The sequence below is a fragment of the Zootoca vivipara genome, chromosome 15 (assembly GCF_965207765.1).
Source record: "Zootoca vivipara chromosome 15, rZooViv2.hap1.1, whole genome shotgun sequence".
Lineage (NCBI taxonomy): Eukaryota > Metazoa > Chordata > Lepidosauria > Squamata > Lacertidae > Zootoca > Zootoca vivipara.
In genome coordinates this window covers 21,565,244-21,586,906 of record NC_142598.1, presented here as the reverse complement: position 1 = coordinate 21,586,906, position 21,663 = coordinate 21,565,244, and the positions used below count along the sequence as shown (strand labels likewise).

Genomic DNA, 21,663 nt, shown 5'->3' with positions numbered 1-21,663 from the left:
TTATGTAATGAAATCCAAGGAACAAAGAGTAGTACAGGCCATTCACTGCACCAAAGCAATTGGTTATCAAGGGCCAATTTTCCTATCAACTAGTATTCAAACCCTGGAAGCTTTGCATCCTTTGGCCCTTCCTGCCCTGCTCCCTTCAGCCAAAGGCAAGAGAACTTTTCTCTAATTTATATTATAATTAATATGCATAATATTAATTCAAAATGTTCAAAATATTAGTTCAAAATTAAGCAGGGCAAAGGCTAATAGAGTTCTGTCAAGAGAACAAGCTGGTCATCACAAACACTCTTTTCCAACAACACAAGAGACGACTCTACACATGGATATCACCAAATGGGCAGCATCGAAATCAGATTGATTATATTCTCTGCAGCCAAAGATGGAGAAGCTCTATACAGTCAGCAAAAACAAGACCTGGAGCTGACTGTAACTCAGATCATCAGCTTCTTATAGCAAAATTCCAGCTTAAACTGAAGAAAGTAGGAAAAACCACTGGGCCAGTAAGATACAATCTAAATCAAATCCCTTATGAATACACAGTGGAAGTGAGGAACAGGTTTAAGGATTTAGATTTGGTGGACAGAGTGCCTGAAGAACTATGGATGGAGGCTCGTAACATTATACAGGAGGCAGCAACGAAAACCATCCCAAGGAAAAGGAAATGCAAGAAAGCAAAATGGCTGTCCAACGAGGCCTTACAAATAGCGGAGGAGAGGAGGCAAGCAAAATGTAAGGGAGATAGGGAAAGATACAGGAAACTGAATGCAGATTTCCAAAAAAATAGCAAGGAGAGACAAGAGGGCTTTCTTAAATGAGCAATGCAAAGAAATAGAGGAAAACAATAGAATGGGGAAAACCAGAGATCTGTTCAAGAAAATTGGAGATATGAAAGGAACATTTCGTACAAAGATTACCATAATAAAGGACAAAAGTGGTAAGGACCTAACAGAAGCAGAAGACATCAAGAAGAGGTGGCAAGAATACACAGAGGAATTATACCAGAAAGATATGGAGGTCTCGTACACCCCAGGTAGTGTGGTTGCTGACCTTGAGCCAGACATCTTGGAGAGTGAAGTCAAATGGGCCTTAGAAAGCACTGCTAATAACAAGGCCAGTGGAAGTGATGATATTCCAGCTGAACTATTTAAAATTTTAAAAGATGATGCTGTTAAGGTGCTACACCCAATATGCCAGCAAGTTTGGAAAACTCAGCAATGGCCAGAGGATTGGAGAAGATCAGTCTACATCCCAATTCCAAAGAAGGGCAGTGCCAAAGAATGCTCCAACTACCGCACAATTGCGCTCATTTCACACGCTAGCAAGGTTATGCTTAAAATTCTACAAGGCAGGCTTAGGCAGTAGGCGGACTGAGAACTCCCAGAAGTGCAAGCTGGATTTCGAAGGGGCAGAGGAACCAGAGACCAAATAGCAAACATGCGCTGGATTATGGAGAAAGCTAGAGAGTTCCAGAAAAATGTCTACTTCTGCTTCATTGACTATGCAAAAGCCTTTGACTGTGTCGATCACAGCAAACTATGGCAAGTTCTTAAAGAAATGGGAGTGCCTGATCACCTCATCTGTCTCCTGAGAAATCTCTGTGTGGGACAAGAAGCTACAGTTAGAACTGGATATGGAACAACTGATTGGTTCAAAATTGGGAAAGGAGTACGACAAGGTTGTATATTGTCTCCCTGCTTATTTAACTTATATGCAGAATTCATCATGCGAAAGGCTGGACTAGATGAATCCCAAACCGGAATTAAGATTGCCGGAAGAAATATCAATAACCTCAGATATGCAGATGACACAACCTTGATGGCAGAAAGTGAGGAGGAATTTAAGAACCTTTTAATGAGGGTGAAAGAGGAGAGCGCAAAATATGGTCTGAAGCTCAACATCAAAAAAACCAAGATCATGGCCGCTAGTCCCATCACCTCCTGGCAAATAGAAGGGGAAGAAATGGAGGCAGTGAGAGATTTTACCTTCTTGGGCTCCTTGATCACTGCAGATGGTGACAGCAGTCACGAAATTAAAAGACGCCTGCTTCTTGGGAGAAAAGCAATGACAAACCTAGATAGCATCTTAAAAAGCAGAGACATCACCTTGCCGACAAAGGTCCGTATAGTTAAAGCTATGGTTTTCCCAGTAGTGATGTATGGAAGTGAGAGCTGGACCATAAAGAAGGCTGATCGCCGAAGAATTGATGCTTTTGAATTATGGTGCTGGAGGAGACTCTTGAGAGTCCCGTGGACTGCAAGAAGATCAAACCTATCAATTCTGAAGGAAATCAGCCCTGAGGGCTCACTGGAAGGACAGATCGTGAAGCTGAGGCTCCAATACTTTGGCCACGTGATGAGAAGAGAAGACTCCGTGGAAAAGACCCTGATGTTGGGAAAGATTGAGGGCACAAGGAGAAGGGGACGACAGAGGACGAAATGGTTGGACAGTGCTCTCGAAGCTACGAACATGAGTTTGACCAAACTGCGGGAGGCAGTGCAAGACAGGAGTGCCTGGCGTGCTATGGTCCATGGGGTCACGAAGAGTCGGACACGACTAAACGACTAAACAACAAATGCATAATACACATATTAATATGTTATTGTCTTGAATAACTGTACTGACATATACTTCACAGAGTGAAGGTATGGCCATGAATAGAACAGTTTCTAGCTTTCCAATAGAAAACCTACAAAACAAAGAACACAGGTATATGGTCATGATCCAGGGATTGCTCAGTTACCTTTGCAGTCGCTAGAGCTTTACACAATCCAATACTTTCAGAAGGTGTTTTATAGGTTTTGCACAATGCCTGTGCAAGGAGAAACACGCCGCCGCCCCCTTGCAAAAAGTGGAAAGGGGTAATAGAAGCAGCAACAAATATCCATTGGGAAGGGTGCCACTTCATTATGTAAAATGATGCACTTATCCTACCTTCTGAATCTGATACGGAGAATAAAAATCACTGCCCCTCCTCTCTGGCACTGGTCCCAGCAAGTCCCAGCTTTTCATATAAACCGGGTCTCCACAGTGTAAGGTGCTAGCTAGCTTGAGGGAGATCTCACTGAGAGAGAGAGAGAGCAAAGAAAGGGTGCCCTCTGCTCCTGAGAGGATGAGCCACCCATGTTTAAAAACTCTGCTGTTCCTTTTGTCCACCTTGTGCCTCTGCTCCAGCCATTCCCCAGTTCCTCCGCTGCGTTTCTCGACGTTCCTCGACCCCACACACCAGATCTACCTGCGGTGGGACCATGAAGACAATAACAGCTTGATTACTTTTGAGGTGGAAGCCAAGACAACGGGATGGGTGGCTTTTGGCTTCACTGATCACGGAGAGATGACCGGGGCAGACTTTGTGATTGGCGGAGTCCTTCCCGACGGCAGCGTCTATTTCTCAGTAAGATGAAAATGATATGAGCTGTCGCTTCCTCTTCGCGAGGAGCTTGTATCTGCAAATACCGGGGGCAGGGAGAGGGAGGCTGCTTTCATTGTGACACAGAAGTTACAAATGGATCTAGAGGTGATGATTTCATGGGACCAAGAGAACCTGGGCTTCCAGAGGTATTGTAGTCTCCGTTGGGTAGGCTCCCTAACATAACAGACCCATTGAACATCAGTTCAGCTTGCAGATGGGGCCACGCTTTGCTGCCCCGCTGAAGGTAAAGGGATGGTGTGGCCCTAGAAAATGGAGTGTGCAAACTGTGCCGTCTGAGCATGCTATGATGAGGATGGGGGTGGGAATAATTAAGAGCTGCCCATCTAACTGGGTTGCCACAGCCACTCTGGGCAGCTTCCAACAAAAATACAGAAAAAAGCAGCAGCAGCAGCAACAGCAACAACAAACTTTATAAGCTTCCAAAACCAGGGCTGCCTTCAGATGTCTACGAAAAATCATATAGGTGTTTTAACTCTTTGACATCAACTGAAAGGACATTCCACAGGGTGGGTATGACTGCTAAGAAGGCCCCCTGCCTGATTCCCCCGTAGTTTCACTTCTTGCAGCGAGGGAACTGCTAGAAGGCCCTCAGAGCTGGCCCTCAGTGTCTGAGCTGAACGATTGGGGTGGAGACGCTCCTTCAGGTACCGTATACAGGGCTGAGGCCGTTTAGGGCTTTAAAGGTTAGCACATGCGCTTGAAAGCTAGCACTGAATGTCTGAGCTACCTCCATTCAACAGCCTTGTGTTTGGGTAATACATATGTCCTATCTGTAGTAGCTTGTGAGTATTGCAGTAAAATGGTATGCATACATAGATGTTCCAGAACATGGATATATAGATTGACTAGCTCTCAGAACAGGGAAGGTTGTCTGTACAGTGTTCCAGATGAGTTTGGTGGGCATTTTGCTTACTTCCATAGCCTCCATATTTTACTCATGGCCCAGCGCACTATGCATTGTCATCGAGCATTGATCTGAAAATGGCCATTTTTTCCACTATTGCTCCTGCCCTTTAGAATGCCCCTTACTCTGCCATACATGAAGCATCGCTAATTACTGGCTTCAGACAGACTTCCCTGGATTCCTGTTTTTAGCTCTGTTTTTATTACTGCATCTTTTGTACACTGCTCAGAATTTCTTAAAGCATTCCGTAGTTTAGAAATACTTTTAAAGAAGATACAGTATGCCTCTCATCTAGGGATGACAATAAATTGTGCCCCAGAAGAAAAATTGAGATGGATTTGGAATTAGCATGGACATGCAAATTAGTGGTCAAAGGCTACCCCCCGAAAAATGTGTTGCTGATGAGGAATTTGAGCCCAGGTGTCCCCAATAGAAATCCACCAGACCACACTGGCTCTTTTGACTTCCTATGTTTCCAAAAGTTTGTACTCCCTGTTTCACTCAGGACTGGCATGGTGTAGATGAAGAAACTATCTTGGAGGATGAAAGCCAAGACTACGAGCTGCTGTCCTTGACCCAGGATGAGACAACCACCACCATGGCATTCAGGCGATATTTTCGTACCTGCGATGAGCATGACCAGGACATCACGGTAACCAAAGCAGCAACTACAGTTCACATCGAAGCGCAGTGGGCTTTAGAGCAGACTGTGTCCTAGCACTTTTAAAAGTCTCGTTTGCTAAAATGCAAGAGGCTGAAGTGTGTGCTTTGCTCTCCCAATAAAACCAGTGGTACTTTAAAAAAAACCCACACAACTAAAATATTCATGCAATGGTCCTTAGAAGGATAAGTTTGTAACATGAGGTTCCTAGGTTGGGTGGGTCTCTGGAAAAAAATATGGAATGACCCCACATCGTTTTGCGGTGCTGCTTAGGCAAATCGCGCCAAAAATATAGCAAATGAGAGGATTTTACCTTCTTTCTCTTCTTTTTTTAACATCTTTATTGAAAATTCAAAAAAGTACATAATTCTATGTGCACTAAACATGGTGAGATGTAAATAAAAGAGTGAAAAAGAGAAACAGAACTCATGTAGAAGGGAAACTAAAGAGGGGGGGAACCCCAAAGTGTATATTTTACAAATTTGCTATTGTACTTCACCGGATCTTAACCTATTACAGTATTTGTAAGAATGGATTCCAAATGCCATTGAATGGCAAGACTGCGTTTATATGCAAGTTGTTCATATGTTGCGAGTTTGTCTAAGTCTTCAATCCAATCTTGGAAGGGAGCCGCATTTTTATTTTTTCCAATTCATCAGTATTCATCAGTACAGTATCAGCCTTTTTGCCGTGGTCAGGGAGAGGAGAGTCGTATTGTCCTTTTGTAAGGTTCCACCTCTATTCTTTTAGGTGCCAGCTTACCTGCACCAATATGATAATGGAGGGAAGATTTTTCTTTTTAACTTGTCAAGAATGTCAAGAATGGTTTGATGGTGTTTCCTGCTTGGCAGGGGGTTGGACTGGATGGCCCTTGTAGTCTCTTCCAACTCTATGATTCTATGATTCTAACTTTTCCCTGCCACAGGGTGACACACTACGACTGATTACTGGCTATGGTGCGGATGACACAATTGACTTCTTCAAAGGGAGAATAGTCCACAAATCTCTCTTCTTGATGCTGCTGTCAACTGAAGATGAACTGCACTCACCCAGCGTCTACAAGGTGTATGACCTGAAGCTCAACGATGTGAGTAGTACCTTCCTAGCTGCCTTACAGCAAAGTGGGTGGATCTTGTTGGATGTTTCCATTCAGCATCAAAAAGTCTGAGTCTTTCCCATTAAGGCAGATTTCATTCATTTATTCAAACTAGTGACCGTGTTATTGGCACAGGCGTATATTTTTCACTGTTTGCTTTTCAGCGTACGTATTATTGCAGCTTGAAGTAAAAATACAAATTTGCAAATCCCTTAAACAAATAATAACATTGTATTGCAAATAAATGTATTGGCATTGGTTTCTTCCACGCTATTAAACTCATTTTAACCACTTCAGAAGAGTGGCTGATTGTACCCTGACAAAGTTCCTTCATTCGCTGTTCAAATCGCCCTCTGCGACATTTTTTTCTTTCTCGCGCTGTTCCATTTTGCTTAAATCAAGGGAAATTCAGCTGCTCAACTTTAAGAGAGTTAGGCACTCATCTCCCCCTAGAGACTTCTTAGCACTAAATGTCGTCCAACAACATTAAACATCTTTGCAAAACTTTTTTTAAAAAAAATCAAACTGATGAGTAAGTTTTTCCTGTAGCAGCAATTTCCCCAAAGCATTTCTGGCAAGGTAACAATGTGTGAGTTAGAAAACCTCCTGATTTTATAGTGGAACAGTTTCTGAGGATGTGCTGCTAAACCTTAACACTAAGCATACAGAAAACAGAACACCAGAACAAAGAGATAGAGATAGAGATAGAGGGAGAGGGAGAGGGAGAGGGGGAGAGAGAGAGAGAGAGAGAGGGAGAGGGAGAGAGAGAGAGAGAGAGAACAATATTCATCCAGCAGATTTTCCTGGACATTTCCCAGACGTATGGCAGCCCTATCTCATCTGAATATTACAACCATTGAATACAACCCAATGTATTCAACCATTCTGGTGGGTGGGGAGACTCACTGATCCAGAAGATGAGCATTGTTGCATCTTGCTAGTGCAATGGATTCAAGTATAGTCATTTGCTCAAAGGAAACAAAGTATTCCTATGATCAAACTCTTAATAGCAGGATACCATAGTAGGATGTCAGCAACATACAAGCAGTCTTCAAACTTGACCTTCCTTTTTAATTTAAAAACTGGTGTACTTGTGGATATGTAAGAACTTGTCTCTCTGTGTTGAACAATATTGCTACCCTCCTGTTCAGTATGGTGGTCCTCGCTTTTCTCTAAAAAGCATGACACCAAGCTGTCCACAGCCTGCAATCCCTTCAGTCGCAACCTCCAATCTGCTGCCCAAGGAAAATTGAGTTATCTTACCTCATGTTGGGTGGCACTGTGGGTTAAACCACAGAGCCTAGGGCTTGCCGATCAGAGGCTGGCGGTTCGAATCCCTGTGACGGGGTGAGCTCCCATTGCTCGGTCCCAGCTCCTGCCAACCTAGCAGTTTGAAAGCACATCAAAGTGCAAGTAGATAAATAGGTACCGCTACAGCGAGAAGGTAAACAGCGTTTCCATGCACTGCTCTAGTTCGCCAGAAGCAGCTTAGTCATGCTGGCCACATGACCTGGAAGCTGTACGCCGGCTCCCTCGGCCAATAACGCCAGATGAGCGCCGCAACCCCAGAATCGGTCACGGCTGGCCCTAATGGTCAGGGGTCCCTTTACCTTTACCTCATGTTAGGGCCAGCCTCCGCTTTTTTATTGTCATAGAAAATTCCAGGAGCCGGCAACCCTACAACGCTCAACGTTGCTTTGACTTTGTTTTGCAGTTCCCTATCCCAGAGGATGACACCACCTATGCCTGCACTTTCATACCGTTGCCAATAGTCAAGGAAAAACATCACATCTACAAGGTAACTGTGGAAGGGAAGCATAGAAAGGGTTCAGCCAAAGACCTCACTGTAAGCCGTTTTATAGGAGGAGAAAATGATGGTCTTGGGTGACGGCAAACAATGTACTCCATCCAATGGAGGGGATGGCATTAAGCCAGAGTGCAGTGAGAAAGAGTGGAGGCCCCAAAACAAACACTCCATCCAATAAAGGGGGAAGAATTTAAATTCGCTTGAAAATTCCCCCAGGGACCACTTAATAAACTTCTGCTGTTGTTTGATAACTCCAATGCACATACGTAATTAATATTTTATTAACATCTCTTCCTCTTCAGCACTGGCATCACAGACCCCCCCACCCCCTGCCCACAAGTGCCTCTGTTTCCCAGGGACAGTCCTGGATTAAAAAGGTAAAAGGTGGCGCTGTGGTCTAAACCACTGAGCCTCTTGCCAATCAGAAGGTCAGCGGTTCAAATCCCCGCAACGGAGTGAGCTCCTGTTGCTCTGCCCCAGCTCCTGCCAACCTAGCAGTTTGAAAGCACACTGGTGCAAGTAAATAAACAGGTACCGCTGCGGCAGGAAGGTAAATGGCGTTTCTGTGAGCTCTGATTTCTGTCATGGTGTTCTGTTGTGCCAGAAGCAGTTTAGTCCTGCTGGCCACATGACCCGGAAAAGCTGTCTGAGGACAAACGCCGGCTCCTTCGGCCTGAAAGCAATATGAGCGCTGCAACCCCACAGTCACCTTTACCTTTACCTTTACCTTATACCTTATACCAAGGGTCAGCAAACTTTTTCAGCAGGTGGCCAGTCCACTGTTCCTCAGACCTTGTGGGGGGCTGAACTATTTTTTTGGGGGGGGAAATGAACGAATTCCTATGCCCCACAAATAACCCAGAGATGCATTTTAAATAGAAGGACACATTCTGCTCATGTAAAAACACCAGGCAGGCCCCACAAATAACCCAGAGATGCATTTTAAATAAAAGGACACATTCTACTCATGTAAAAACACGCTGATTCCTGACCGTCTGTGGGCCGGATTGAGAAGGTGTTTGGGCCGCATCCGGCCCCCAGGCCTTAGTTTGGGGACTTCTGCCTTAAACCCTGCATTTACAGAAGCCACCCTGGTTAATGAATTAGTCACTGTTTTTCCTTCTTTTTTTCCTCTGTCTACAGTTTGAGGCCATGATCACGCCTCGGAACGAAACCATGGTGCACCACATCCTTGTTTATGCGTGCGGCAATGCCAGCGTGCTGCCGACCGGGGTCAGCGACTGCTACGGAGCTGATCCTGATTTTGCCCTGTGCTCCCAGATAGTCGTGGGCTGGGCTGTAGGAGGAGGGGTGAGTATGTGGGAACTTCCCAGGCCAGGAGAACTGCTTTTTCACCTGTGGTCAAACTAGTGCAGTGAAGTTCAAAACTGATCTCTGAGAGAGTTTTAGCGCTGTGTTTTTTTTAATAGGGTTCCAAGGTTTCATTGTTTCTGGGTTCAATTCCCCGGGGCTAAATTCTCCTGAGCATGTGCCACTGAAGTGAAGGGAAAGCTCAGCAAAGGTGTCTGGCCCCAATCTAGATACTGGGCTGGGGTTTGTAGCTTTCTGAATAAAGGGCCTTCCTAAAAACTTTCAGCTCCCTTAACAAGCTACCATTCACTGGTGCCATATGAATGTTTAAAATACTTGGTATAGAATAGAAGATGTGATCGCTATTGGTCCCTGCCAGAGGTTTTACGGCCTTATGTGTCTACCCAACAGTAAGTCCCATTGAATTAAATGAGACTTACAGACCCTCCAAGTGTACCTATTTTCCAGGGACCATCCTGGATTTATAGAAGCCTTCCCGGTTTCTGATTTGAGTCCAGAATGTCCCACTTTTCCTTAGGGACCTATCTTCATCAGAGAAATGTTGGAAGGTATGGAGTTATGTGACCCCAAGCCAAGGAGATAAGCAACCTTTAGAAGACATACAAAGACATTTCTGTATAGGGAAGGTTTTCCCCCCTAAGGTTTAATTGATGTTTAATGTTTTATTATGTATTTATATATATTGGAAGTCATCCAGAGTGGCTGGGGCAACCCAGTCAGATGGATGAGGTATTATTATTATTAGTAGTAGTAGTAGTAGTAGTAGCAGCAGCAGCAGTAGTAAATATGATGCCCCTATTTTCTTTGGAGAAATGTTGAAGGGTATGGACTTACTCACCGGTAAATGGGTTTAGGACTGCTGCCTCACTGAATTTGTAATATTACTGACTTCTGTGCAACATCCAGCTCAGAAGCCAAGAGAACAGGGGACGCAACAGTCAACTGATCATTTTTAATAGCTGTCTTTCTTCTCTCCCACCACCCAACTAGAGCTACATGTTCCCAGATGCAACTGGAATCTCCATAGGTACGCCAATGGATCCCCAGTGGATCCGGTTAGAAGTCCACTACAGCAATTTTAATGCAATTCCAGGTGAGTAAAACACACACCTTGATTGGGTAAGAGAAGGTGATGCGTTGATGAGGGGCAGGGAACAGGGCCAGAGCATGGGGAAAGAAATCCGGTATGCTTTACGGGGGGGGGGGGGAATAAGGGACTACAGCATAGGCTTCCGGCCTATTTCCAGGAGGGGGGGAATTGAGGCTAAATAGTAGGTGATGCTTGAGGATGTTTATGAAACTTATCTGAGGATCTCGGGGGTGGGAGAATGTGTACCGAAAGCTCCAGAAGTTGTAGTTTGACAGCTATGTGCCTCTCTCAAGAAATACATGTCTCAGGGTTCCTTAATTCCTGCTGGTGTTTCCTTTGCAGAGGAAAGAACAGCCAGTGGGAGGAGTACGGCAGTCCTAGACATATAGTGATGGACACAAGAGGGCCAGCTCCTGCATTTGGAGGCCATTGTTTTTTGGTCTCACTGGATTAGAAGTGTCTGTGGAGAAGCTGTTATTGAGCACCAGGAGACCCGGACAACGGGAGATGTTGGTGTTGAGGACTGTGGCCTGCGGAAGCACTGATACAGTCGTACCTTGGATCCCAAACGCCCTGGAACTTGGACGTTTTGGCTCCTGAATGCCTCAAACCCTGAAGTGATTGTTCCGGTTTGAGAATGTTCTTTGGGAACCCGAACATCTGACAGGGCTTCCATGGCTTCTGATTGGCTGTAGGAGCTTCCTGCAGCCAATCAGAAGCCGCAATTTGGTTTTTGAACGTTTTGGAAGTCAAATGGATTCCGTTCGACTTCCAAGATACGACTGTACTTGGAAAATGCTTCTGGAGTTATCCGAATGGCGCTTCTATAAATATTCATATTTCTTCCCGTCCATTAGTAAATATTCATCACTATGAGGAACTTAGCAGGATAGTGGTGAGGTAGGACCCATGTGTAACATTGGTAAGAACTGAGGGTCCATTTATGCCAGCAATGTTTACCAGCCAGATGCCTCTGGAAGTTTGCAAGGAGGACATTAAGTTGACGTCCTGTTTGTCTGTTTGTTGTCCTTGTTGAATGTACAAGTAGATGTATATTATCCTGATTACTGGAAGTCCCCAAAACTTTCACTCATGTGGTAAAGTGGCCTCTCACCGCGGGCTTATCCACTCTTCTGTTTGCCCCACCGCTTTCCCCTGGGAAAACCAGTGGTTTAGCACTAAATCAGAGCAAACAGCAATTGAGTTCTCCACAGAGCAAGATTTCTGGGGGAAAGCAGCAGGGCAAAGGCAAAACCGCTCAGACCCCATGCCTAGAAAGCAGAAAACAGTTTGGACTCATGCTTTCCTAGGCATGGAACAAGGTGAAGTGTTAACAAACCCTATTTTCAGTTGCACGGAAATTTGTACAGAACCAGTTGCTTAGCTGAGGGTTTTCTTTCCTAAGGCTTGATTGACAACTCGGGGATACGACTCTATTATACTACGGAGCTGCGTCCTTATGACATGGGGGTTCTACAGACAGGATTCTTCACATTTCCAATCCATTTCCTCCCCCCTGGAGCCGAGTCCTTCATGTCCTACGGTGTCTGCAATACCAGCCAGTTTGATGACGTAAGTTCCGGAGTATTCCACAGCCCTTCCCCCGCCCCACTTCAGTAAGGAATGCTAGCACTGAGTGTTGATACTTCATATTCAGGCTACTGTTTCAAAGACATGCTCTTATTGCATTCTACAGTGGAACCTCGGTTTATGAACACCTCGGTTTATGAATTTTCGGTTTATGAACGCCGCGAACCCATCTGGAACGGATTAATTCACTTTCCATTACTTTTAATGGGAAAGTTCGCTTCAGTTTATGAACGCTTCAGTTTATGAACAGACTTCCGGAACCAATTACACCCAGGTTTCAGTTTATGAACGCTTCAGTTTAAGTACTTCGCGGACCGTCTGGAACGGATTAATCCACTTTCCATTACTTTCAATGGGAAAGTTCGCTTCAGTTTATGAACGCTTCAGTTTATGAACAGACTTCCGGAACCAATTGTGTTCATAAACCGAGGTACCACTGTATATAAAAGCTCTACAAAGAGCAGACTACTGCCCTAGCAGTAGGAATGGAGACAGGGCTTCAGCCTCCAGCTGTAAAAATGTCTTGCACTGGCAACTGCAGGCAAGAAGTGCTTGTTCCTCACTGTGGAGAGAAATTGAAGCTAGGCCAAATTCTTGAGCTTTTCGTGTGGGGTTGCCAATGTTGTTCTCCAGGCCTTGCTCCTGCATCTTTTACACAGCCTACCTAACTTATGAGAATTAAAGGGTAGCACTTTCCTTGGAACGGAGATAAATGGAAATTCCTTTTAGTTGTTGGCCCAAGAGCAGCTGATCACAGCTGGCTTCCATTAGGCACAGCGAAGTGACCACCTCAGAGCGGGGGTGTTGAGGGTGGGGGACAATGGCAACCATGCAGCTCTTCCCCCTGAACCCCCTTGGCATGTGACACATGGCCTGACCTCCACTCATAGCTGCCAAGTACCCTGTTTTCCCCGGGAAACCCCCATATTTTCTTACCGTTTCCCGCAGGTGTCCCGAATGGCAAAATACCCCATATTCCCCCTGATTACGGAGCTCCTGCCAGCAGCCATGTTCTTCTGGTGCCGCACCAGCACGGGAAGTCGCTTCTACGCACTTCCGGACATGCGTAGAAGCGACATCTGCCGCTGCAGACATTTTGGAAATGGGCAGAGCGGTGCCAGAAGTCACTTCTACGCACTTCTGGACATGCATAGAAGCGACTTCCAATGCCGCTGTGCCCATTTCCAAAATGTCCGCAGCGCCAGAAGTCGCTTCTACGCATGTCCGGAAGTGCGTAGAAGCGACTTCCGGTGCCGCGGCGCTGCTGATCCCAGATTTTTCAATCCAGAACTTGGCACCTATGCCTCCACGCCCTTAGCTACCCTTTGGTTCTCTGGTGCAGTACAGAGCCTTATCCATTGTCAGTATTGAAATACGATTCAACTGCCAGTCCAGTCAGTATCTGGCAGGGTGACGGGGACGGACACCATCTTGTTCGTCACCTCAGGCAACCAGATGTCTTGGGTTGACCCTGTAGCTCAGAGGTTTTCAACCTTTTTTAGTCCACGGCTCCCTTAACCAACCAGTTTCTTTCTGCAGCACCCCTGTGGGGCTCAGGAGCCCAGTTATGCCACCTCTTGCCTGCAGAGCTGGCAGCCTCTCACCCTTTTTCAAACACCCTCCCTTGTGGCGTGTTCCCTCAGCCTCCTCTCCCCTCCCCTCTCCTTGGGTGTCCTCCAGGAAACCGCTGCTGCTGCCCCTTATCTATGAACTGCCCCACCTCAAAGAGAGATGCCTCCCACAAGCACCATTCGCCTGCGGAGCTTATAGTCAAGCCAACAAACAGCTGTGCAAGCTTTTGGGAGGCAGCGAAAGCAAGAGGGCATCAGAGGAGGGAGGGAAGGGAAGAGGGGCATTCATGGTATCCCATGGTGCCACGGCACATTGGTTGAAAACCACTGCTGTAGCTAATAAGCAGCAAATTGCCACCGTGGCTGTTCTGGTGCTGAAATTTGGCTGCTAGAACATTCCATAGATGCCTGATGATTTCCTGAGATGTTTGCCAGGGCAGGTGTTCAAAGAATAGTGGCCAGATCAGTGGCGGAGGAAGCTGTTCCGGTGGCTGGGGTGGCGCACATTGCAGGGCCTCCAGAGTCTGCCTGCCTCCTCCCACTCAGCCGCCCTACAGCTGGGGGGGAAGCAGCGGGGGGACCGTTCGTTTGAGCAGCAGGGAGCCTGTGCGCACCCAAGCCACCCCGTCTCCCCAGGAGAGATGCGCGGCTCAGGTGTGCTGCAGGCCCTGCGGTGTGTGCCGCCCGGCATTTTGTCACCCTTCTCAGTGGTGATACCCGGGGTGACCTACACACACCGCACCCCTCTTCTTCCACCCCTGGGCCAGATGCCATTCATGCCTTTTCCTCCCATTTTTGGATTGTAGATGAATGGAGTTCCAGTGCCTGATATGCATGTCTTTGGTTACTTGCTGCATACCCACTTGGCTGGGTTGGGAGTGAGAGGAGTCCAGTACCGGTAAGAAAAGCCAGTGACTAAGGGGGCCACACTAGTTTTTTGGTTTTACTTTTATTAATTAGTTTTTATTTAAAACATTTCTTTGTGATACTGTTATGTACTGAGCTGAATCCTAGAACAATAGGATTCAGAATCAGTAGTCTGATTGATCCGCAGGAGCTACCCAATCCAACTCCAGCTGGAAGTGAATCCGCAACCTGATTGGCCTGCAGGAGCAGCCAATCAGGCGGCTGGCAGAAGTGAATCTGCAACCTGATTGGCCTGTAGGAGCAGCCAATCAGGCTGCAGGCAGAAGTCAATCCACAACCTGATTGGCCCACAAGTGTAGCCCTGAAGTAGCCAATCACGCAAGGCCCATTGTGTAAATAATGTATATAAGCAGATGGGTTTGGGAAAAGAGCCATTTCTTCTCCTCTTCTCCTTGATGACTATGAGCTGAATAAAGAGCATGAAATTCACTCTCAACTCTGAGTATATTTCAGATACAAAACAAACAAATAAGCAAGGAAAGGCACATATAGCGTCTCCACTTCCCGTTCATAATATAATAATAATATAATAATAATTAATTATTTGTACCCCGCCCATCCGGGTGGGTTTCCCCAGCCACTTTGGGTGGCTTCCAACAAAGATTAAAATACATTAAAATGTCACACATTAAAAGCTTCCTTAAACAGTGCTGCCTTCAGATGTTTTCTAAATGTCAGGTAGTTGTTTATCTCTTTGACATCTGATGGGAGGGCATTGCCCAGGGTGGGCACCACTACCGAGAAGGCCCTCTGCCTGGTTTCCTGCAACTTGGCTTCTCGCAGAAGGCCCTTGGCGCTGGACATCAGTGTCATAGCCTTTTTCACAGTTCGTTTACATTCGGTGTGAGACACTATTGCCCTAGACATTGCAGGGGAAAGAGAGGGGGAATAGAGAGGGAAGGGGAGAATTGGGGAGATAACAATATTTTTTTTAAAAAAAAATCTATTATTTATTTGATTTTTCTACTTTAAATTTTACAGAGATATAGCAATCATAAATCATAAAAATGTGATTCCAAGGAATCTCCTGGACTGCCATCCTCCCCTATGTGGGTCCTATTATTAATCAGTCCCTCCTACATCTTTTATGATAATCCAAACCCTTTACTTCTTCCATTATCTCCAGAATCAATCTTAAACTACAAGTGCTATTCCAATCCTACTAACGATTTTAACTGTTTACAGTGGTCTTTAAAATAAGTTAACCCTAACCCACTCCTTATTAAAGTTTTGGTCTTCCTAATTTCTGACAATTCTTGTCATTTTAGCCATTACAGCATAGTCCATTAACTTCATCTTTCATTCTTCTCTGGTCGGGACTTTATTTTCTTTCCATCTCTGGGTCAATAACATCTGTGCAGCCGAGGTCGCATACATAAATACTGTATATTCCTGCGTATAAGACTACTTTTTAACCCAGGAAAATCTTCTCAAAAGTCGGGGGTCGTCTTATACGCCGGGTCGTATTTCTTATATGGCGAGTATATCCCAAACTCTATATTTTAACTGGAAAAGTTGGGGTTCGTCTTATACACCCAGTCGTCTTATACACCGGAATATACGGGTAGTCCTTTCTGCTCTTTGGAGATTTCGGCCCCTAGAATTCCTAAAAGGAAGGCTTCAGGCTTTTAACAAAGGTGATTTAAAACATTTTTTCAACCCATTATATATCATTTCCCAAAATCCTTTTACCACCTTACAATCCCACCACATATGATAAAAGGTGCCTTCTTTTTCCTTACATTTCCAGCATTCATTTGAGCATCTTTTATACATTTTTGCTAATTTGCTAGGAGCTAAATACCATCAGTACATCATTTTCATATAATTTTCTTTCACCATATAGTGATCTTTTCATTCTGTTGCATAGTGGTGGATGGTTTTTGTGTCAGCGTCCCACGGGTAGCTCCTTTATTTATATAGTTATTTGTTTTTGTTAGCATTGTGTGAGATTGGAGGGTCCGGTGCTTATTGACAAGCTGTGAAGCTGCCCCAAGGACAGAGAGGTTACCTGGTTTTAAAAGCTCCACTGCAACTATTTGGTCTGCTTAGGTCAGTTGCAGTACTGGAGCTTAGCTGAGGGGAAAAGCGTCTGAGGTGATTAGCTGGGGAGAGATCAGAACAGTTCAGCACCCTGACTGAGGTGTAACATGGACCACTCCCAGTTTTCAAAAGAAAACATCCCATTATTCTGCAACAAGTGAAGGCCTGTGTACTCATGGTGTGTGTAGGTAAAGGTAAAAGACCCCTGGACAGTTAAGTCCAGTCAAAGGCGACTATGGGGTGCGGCACTCATCTCGCTTTCAGGCCGAGGGAGCCGGCGTTTGTCCACATACAGCTTTCTGGGTCATGTGGCCAGCATGACTAAACCGCTTCTGGCACAACGGAACACTGTGACGGAAGCCAGGGTGCACGGAAACGCCATTTACCTTCCCGCCACAGTGGTACCTTTCTATCTACTTGCACTGGCATGCTTTTAAACTGCTAGGTTGGCAGGACCTGGGATAGAGCAACGGGAGCTCACCCCATTGTGGGGATTCGAACCGCTGACCTTCTGATTGGCAAGCCCAAGAGGTTCAGTGTGTAACAAGTGGGGGACAGGAACACAGCCAGAAAACTCAATTCACTGTTCATACTGAAGACTGAAACGCAACCAACAGATGTCATTTCACTTAGTAATATTAGGTCTTAGAAAATGTTTGTCAGGAAGGCATTAGATCAGATCCTGGTTGCATCCCAGTTAGAGTTTTCTCTCAGCAGCATCTCAAGTTCGTCTGTCTCTCCTGTTTCTTTGTCTCCACCCCCCCACCACTCCCAGGAATGGAGAGCAGCTGACAGTCATTTGTGAAGACAATAAGTATGATTTCAATCTCCAGGAGACCAGAGGCTTGAAGAAGGAGGTCATTTTCAAATCAGTACGTCATCCCAGTTTTTCCCTTTGGACCATGGTTTGGTGATAAGAAGCCATTTTTGGCAGCGACCCTCTGCTGCTATAGGTTTGACCTCGCGTCCTCTTGTGTTTTACAGGGGGATGAGTTCCTGGTGGAATGTCACTATCAAACCAAAGACCGGACAGGGCTGACCTTCGTAAGTCCTTGACTGAAAACAACCTAAGCATTAGGGGAAGGTAGTTTCAGGAGAGGGCAGCTTTTGCTAAAGCCAATCTTGCTGTCCCCAGAATATCCAAATATTTTAGTAACAGCTTGCAGGGCCACCAAAGTTTTTCGGGTGCGGTGGAAGGAGAGGAAAGCACAGGCCAGGATCAGTGGGAGTTGGGGGGTGAGATATGGGGCAGAGTGCGCAGAACAAGGGGTGAGATGTGGATTTGTGAACATGATATGGGGGGGGGGGTCCCCCACAAGTCTTACTGATTCCCACCTGCCAGGGAATTGACCCAGAGCTCTCTACCATGCAGGAGCCTCTGACGTTTTGTTCCTACTCTGCAAAGGGACAGGACTGCTACTCTGACCCGACTCTGGCTGTGCTAATACCTGGAGCCAGCGAAAGCTGCTGTTGTGCTGCTGCCAAAAAAAACACGCTCTCTCTTTACAATTTTTTAATTGGTTTTTGCAGTTTACATTTGTATTCAAATAATAATCACACACATAAAGAATTCCCTGAATTCCTCTGCCCCTCCATGGGTTCCACTGACATTCCTTTTTCAACTGCATCTTATAAGATTCTCCCTTTTTAAAAAATTCCCTATTTTCCCATAGTTCTTGTTACATTACAAGTGTTGTTACAGTCCTGCCAGAGTTTTTAGTTGTTTACAATGTTCTCCAAGTTAACTTATAAATTTTCCCCATTCCTTAGTAAAATTTCCGTCTTCTTGATTTTTTATCTTCCCGATCATTTTTGCCATTTCGGCATAAATCCATCAACTTTATGAGCCATTCTTCTCTGGCCAGGACTTTGTCTTCTTTCTATCTCTGGGCCAAAAGTATCCACGGTGCTGTTGTCACATGCGTAAATAGTCTTTTCTGCTCCTTTGTTATACCTGCACCTAAAATTCTGGGTTTTCTTTTTCAAAACTCTTGCATCTTAAATGAATTTTGCCTTTGTTTTCCCTCAGGGCGGACCAAGTACTCTGAACGAAATGTGCCTGGCTTTCCTCTTTTACTATCCTCGAAACAACATCTCCAGCTGCATGGGATACCCAAACATTCAACAGGTGGCCCAGGAGCTGGGCCAAGAGGCAGCAGAGTGAGTGTTTCTGACATTAGCTGGCCCGGCCACGTGTTGCTGTGGCTTATCCCTGTGATTCCCCCCCACCCTGTGCCGATCCATGACATTTCCCGCCCCCTCCTCCCCCCAAGGCGCCTGAATGCCATCATGTTGTAGGATGGAAGCAGGCAGACCGTTCTAAGGCAGCGGTTGCCAATCCAGTTTTTTGTGGGGGCTAAACAGGCCTCTTGAAGTGGATTTTTATGCCCCCCTCCCAATCCAATCCAATTTGGTAGCAGTGTCCAAAAAGTAAAAAAAAAATAGGGCACAGCCCTCACCATCCTGATGGGGATTTTTATTTGTTTTATTTATTGAATTTATATACCGCCCTATATCTGGAGGTTCACAGAAAAGATCACGGTATATAAAATAAAAGTAAGAACAATAACGCAATAACACCCCCCACCAAAAAAGAGCCACGTTTTGAAAGGGTATAGGATGTAAATCAGGTCAACCAAAGGCCGGGTTAAAAAGGAACAGTTTTGCTTGGTGCCTAAAGGTGTATAATGAAGGCACCAAGCGAACTTCCCTGGGGAGAGCATTCCACAGGTGGGGAGCCACCGCAGAGAAGGCCTGTTCTTGTGTTGCCACCCTCCGGACCTCTCAAGGAGGGGCACATGGAGGAGAGCCTCAGAAGATCTCAGGGTCTGGGTAGGTTCATATGGAAAGAGGCGGTCCGTGAGGTATTGTGGTCCTCAGCCGTTTAAGGCTTTATAGGTCAAAACCAGCACTTTGAATTGGGCCCGCTCTCATTCATCAGATCTGTCATGTGATGGTGTGGGGTACGGGTGGTAATCTTCCTAATCAGCTGATCCACAGAGATCAGGGTGGCTGTGTGACCCTGGGTGTGACTGCCTTGGTAGGCAGCTGCGTAGATTATTCACACTCAATACAAGCATGCGTCCCCGGAGGGTTGCCTGGGGTAATTTGGGTCATTGTCAGGCCAATAAAAAGGTTAGTCACTCAACCCTGTTCTGAAGTGTGATGGAAGAAGTTTGAGCCACACATTGGTTGCCTTCCCGGGTAGAGAATGTGTGTTTAAAGCTCAAACCACATTCATCCTCCTTTGGAAGACCCATACGTCTTCATCCTTCCATGGTCAGCCTCTCTTTCCATGCTGCCAATTTCCTATGGCCCAGCCCCTGTGAAGCATTAATCTTCTTTTCCTGTGTTCCTCCTCAATTTCTCCCCTCCAGTGCAATGGAAGGAATGATGGCTATAAACATGGTGGAATGGGACCAAGAGACCATCAAGAAAGCAGAGAAGGTTTGCAAGGAGGTCGATCAGATTGTGGTCCTCAAAACAATTGATGTAAGCAGGGTTTTGGGGGGGCACTTTTTTGCATTTGGTGTTAACATCAGCTGGAAAAAATCAGAAAGGAGACCCAAAGTCTCTCTGGTTTCCTTGCAGTTCCCTCCTTTGGCCAGGGCTTGATGGTGGCAGCATAGGCTGACTCCCTGTCTTACACCCTTCTGCTCCTAGGATCAGGTCCTGCTCTTGGTTCATTCAAGTCCCAAGTCTGACACCGACCCATAAGGAACAAATGACACATTGTGTTGGTGAAAGAGCTGTGTCTTTAAGTGTGGGGTGAGGTGGGATTAAACGAATGGCTAATGCAAGAGGGCTTGATCCAGATCAGGACCCTACACTGGGGGAAATAGAGGTGATTTAACCAGTGGTCCCCTCACAACTGCAATTTCCACAGGGGGGGGGGAGCTCCTGTTGAAGCAAATGGGAAGTTTTTCCAAGGCAAACTCCAGGCACAGGCCCCGTGTAATATTTGGACCACAGTAAAGGCTTAAAGCTCCCGTACCCTCACACAAGAGTGCAAATCAAAAAATTTTTTTGGGGGGGATCCAAGAACCTCAGTGTTGATCAGTTGTTGCTACAACTGCACAACCTTGCCTGAAAGTACAGTCATACCTCAGTTTAAGTACTCTTCAGTTTGAGTACTTTCAGTTTAAGTACTCCGCAGACCCATTTGGAACGGATTAATCCACTTTCCATCACTTTCAATGGGAAAGTTTGCTTCAGGTTAAGTACGCTTCAGATTAAGTACTCCGCGGACCATCTGGAACGGATTAATCCACTTTCCATTACTTTCAATGGGAAAGTTCACTTCAGGTTAAGTACAGACTTCCGGAACCAATTGTGTACTTAAACCGAGGTACCACTGTAGATTTGTGGTGGGTGGAAGAACAGAACTGTGAAATGGTCCCTGGAGCTTGTTCCTTTAGCAGCTTGTTCTTCAACCTACCATAGAATCATAGAATTGCAGAGCTGGAAGGGACCCCAAGGGTCCTCTAGTCCAATCCCCTGCAATGCAGGAAATTCAGCTAAAGCATCCATGTCCAACCTCTGCTTAAAAACCTCCAAGCAAGGAGAGTCCACCACCTCCCAAGGGAGACCGTTCCTCATAACTTTCCATTTCAAACTATGTCTTATCTCTACAAGGGAGAAGTAATACCAACCTCACAAGTACACCAAAAAATAGGTGTAGATTCTTAAAGTTTTTTCTTTCTTGACCTTCAGGAGGTGGTGAGAAATGAGACTGGCTTTGTCCGAGATATTGTTGAGCTTGAACCAGAGCCCTGCAAGGATATTTCCAGATCCCCACCTGGGCCTCCACTAGAAAGGAAAGCCAGATCGCCCACTGTGGCCTCCAAGGCTCTCAGCCCAACGAGCAACTTTCCTTTTGCTGGCCTGCTCTTCATACCTCTAGCTTTCACTTGGCTTCTTGCCCCTTCTCAGAGCAGACTCTGAATGTCAGTTGCCAATGAGTAGTTACAGCATAGCTGCCAAGTCTCCCGTTTTTCACGGGAAACCCCCGTATTTTAAACCGTTTCCCGCTGGCAGCCCGGATTGGAAAAAAATCCCGTAAATCCCCCGGATTTCTTACCTGCCAGGGAGGCTTCATTTTGGGTGCTGGCGCCACCCGATTTCCAGTACCCAGACACGGGTAGCGCGGCACCAAGACTTCCGGTGCCGTGCTACCCATGTCTGGGCACCAGAAATCGAGTGG

General features: G+C 45.9%; 1 protein-coding gene across 1 annotated transcript; it reads left to right on the top strand.

The window, feature by feature from the left end:
- Positions 1-3,118: 3,118 nt before the first annotated feature.
- Positions 3,119-21,415, top strand: LOC118075269 (putative DBH-like monooxygenase protein 2). Its single transcript, XM_060269094.2, has 13 exons — positions 3,119-3,400; positions 4,849-4,995; positions 5,930-6,091; positions 7,815-7,898; positions 9,051-9,218; positions 10,230-10,332; positions 11,735-11,901; positions 14,297-14,388; positions 17,236-17,332; positions 17,445-17,504; positions 18,490-18,620; positions 19,838-19,952; positions 21,174-21,415. Exons 1-13 carry the CDS (start codon positions 3,119-3,121, stop codon positions 21,402-21,404), a joined length of 1,839 nt encoding a protein of 612 aa, XP_060125077.2. The 3' UTR covers positions 21,405-21,415.
- Positions 21,416-21,663: the final 248 nt, after the last annotated feature.

Excerpts from the sequence above, each read along its gene's own strand:
- LOC118075269 (XM_060269094.2), top strand. The coding sequence starts at position 3,119 with ATGAGCCACCCATGTTTAAAAACTCTGCTGTTCCTTTTGTCCACCTTG. Across the intron at positions 14,389-17,235 it reads GTGAGAGGAGTCCAGTACCG|GAATGGAGAGCAGCTGACAG; the intron begins GTAAGAAAAGCC and ends CACCACTCCCAG. Across the intron at positions 18,621-19,837 it reads CTGGGCCAAGAGGCAGCAGA|TGCAATGGAAGGAATGATGG; the intron begins GTGAGTGTTTCT and ends TCTCCCCTCCAG.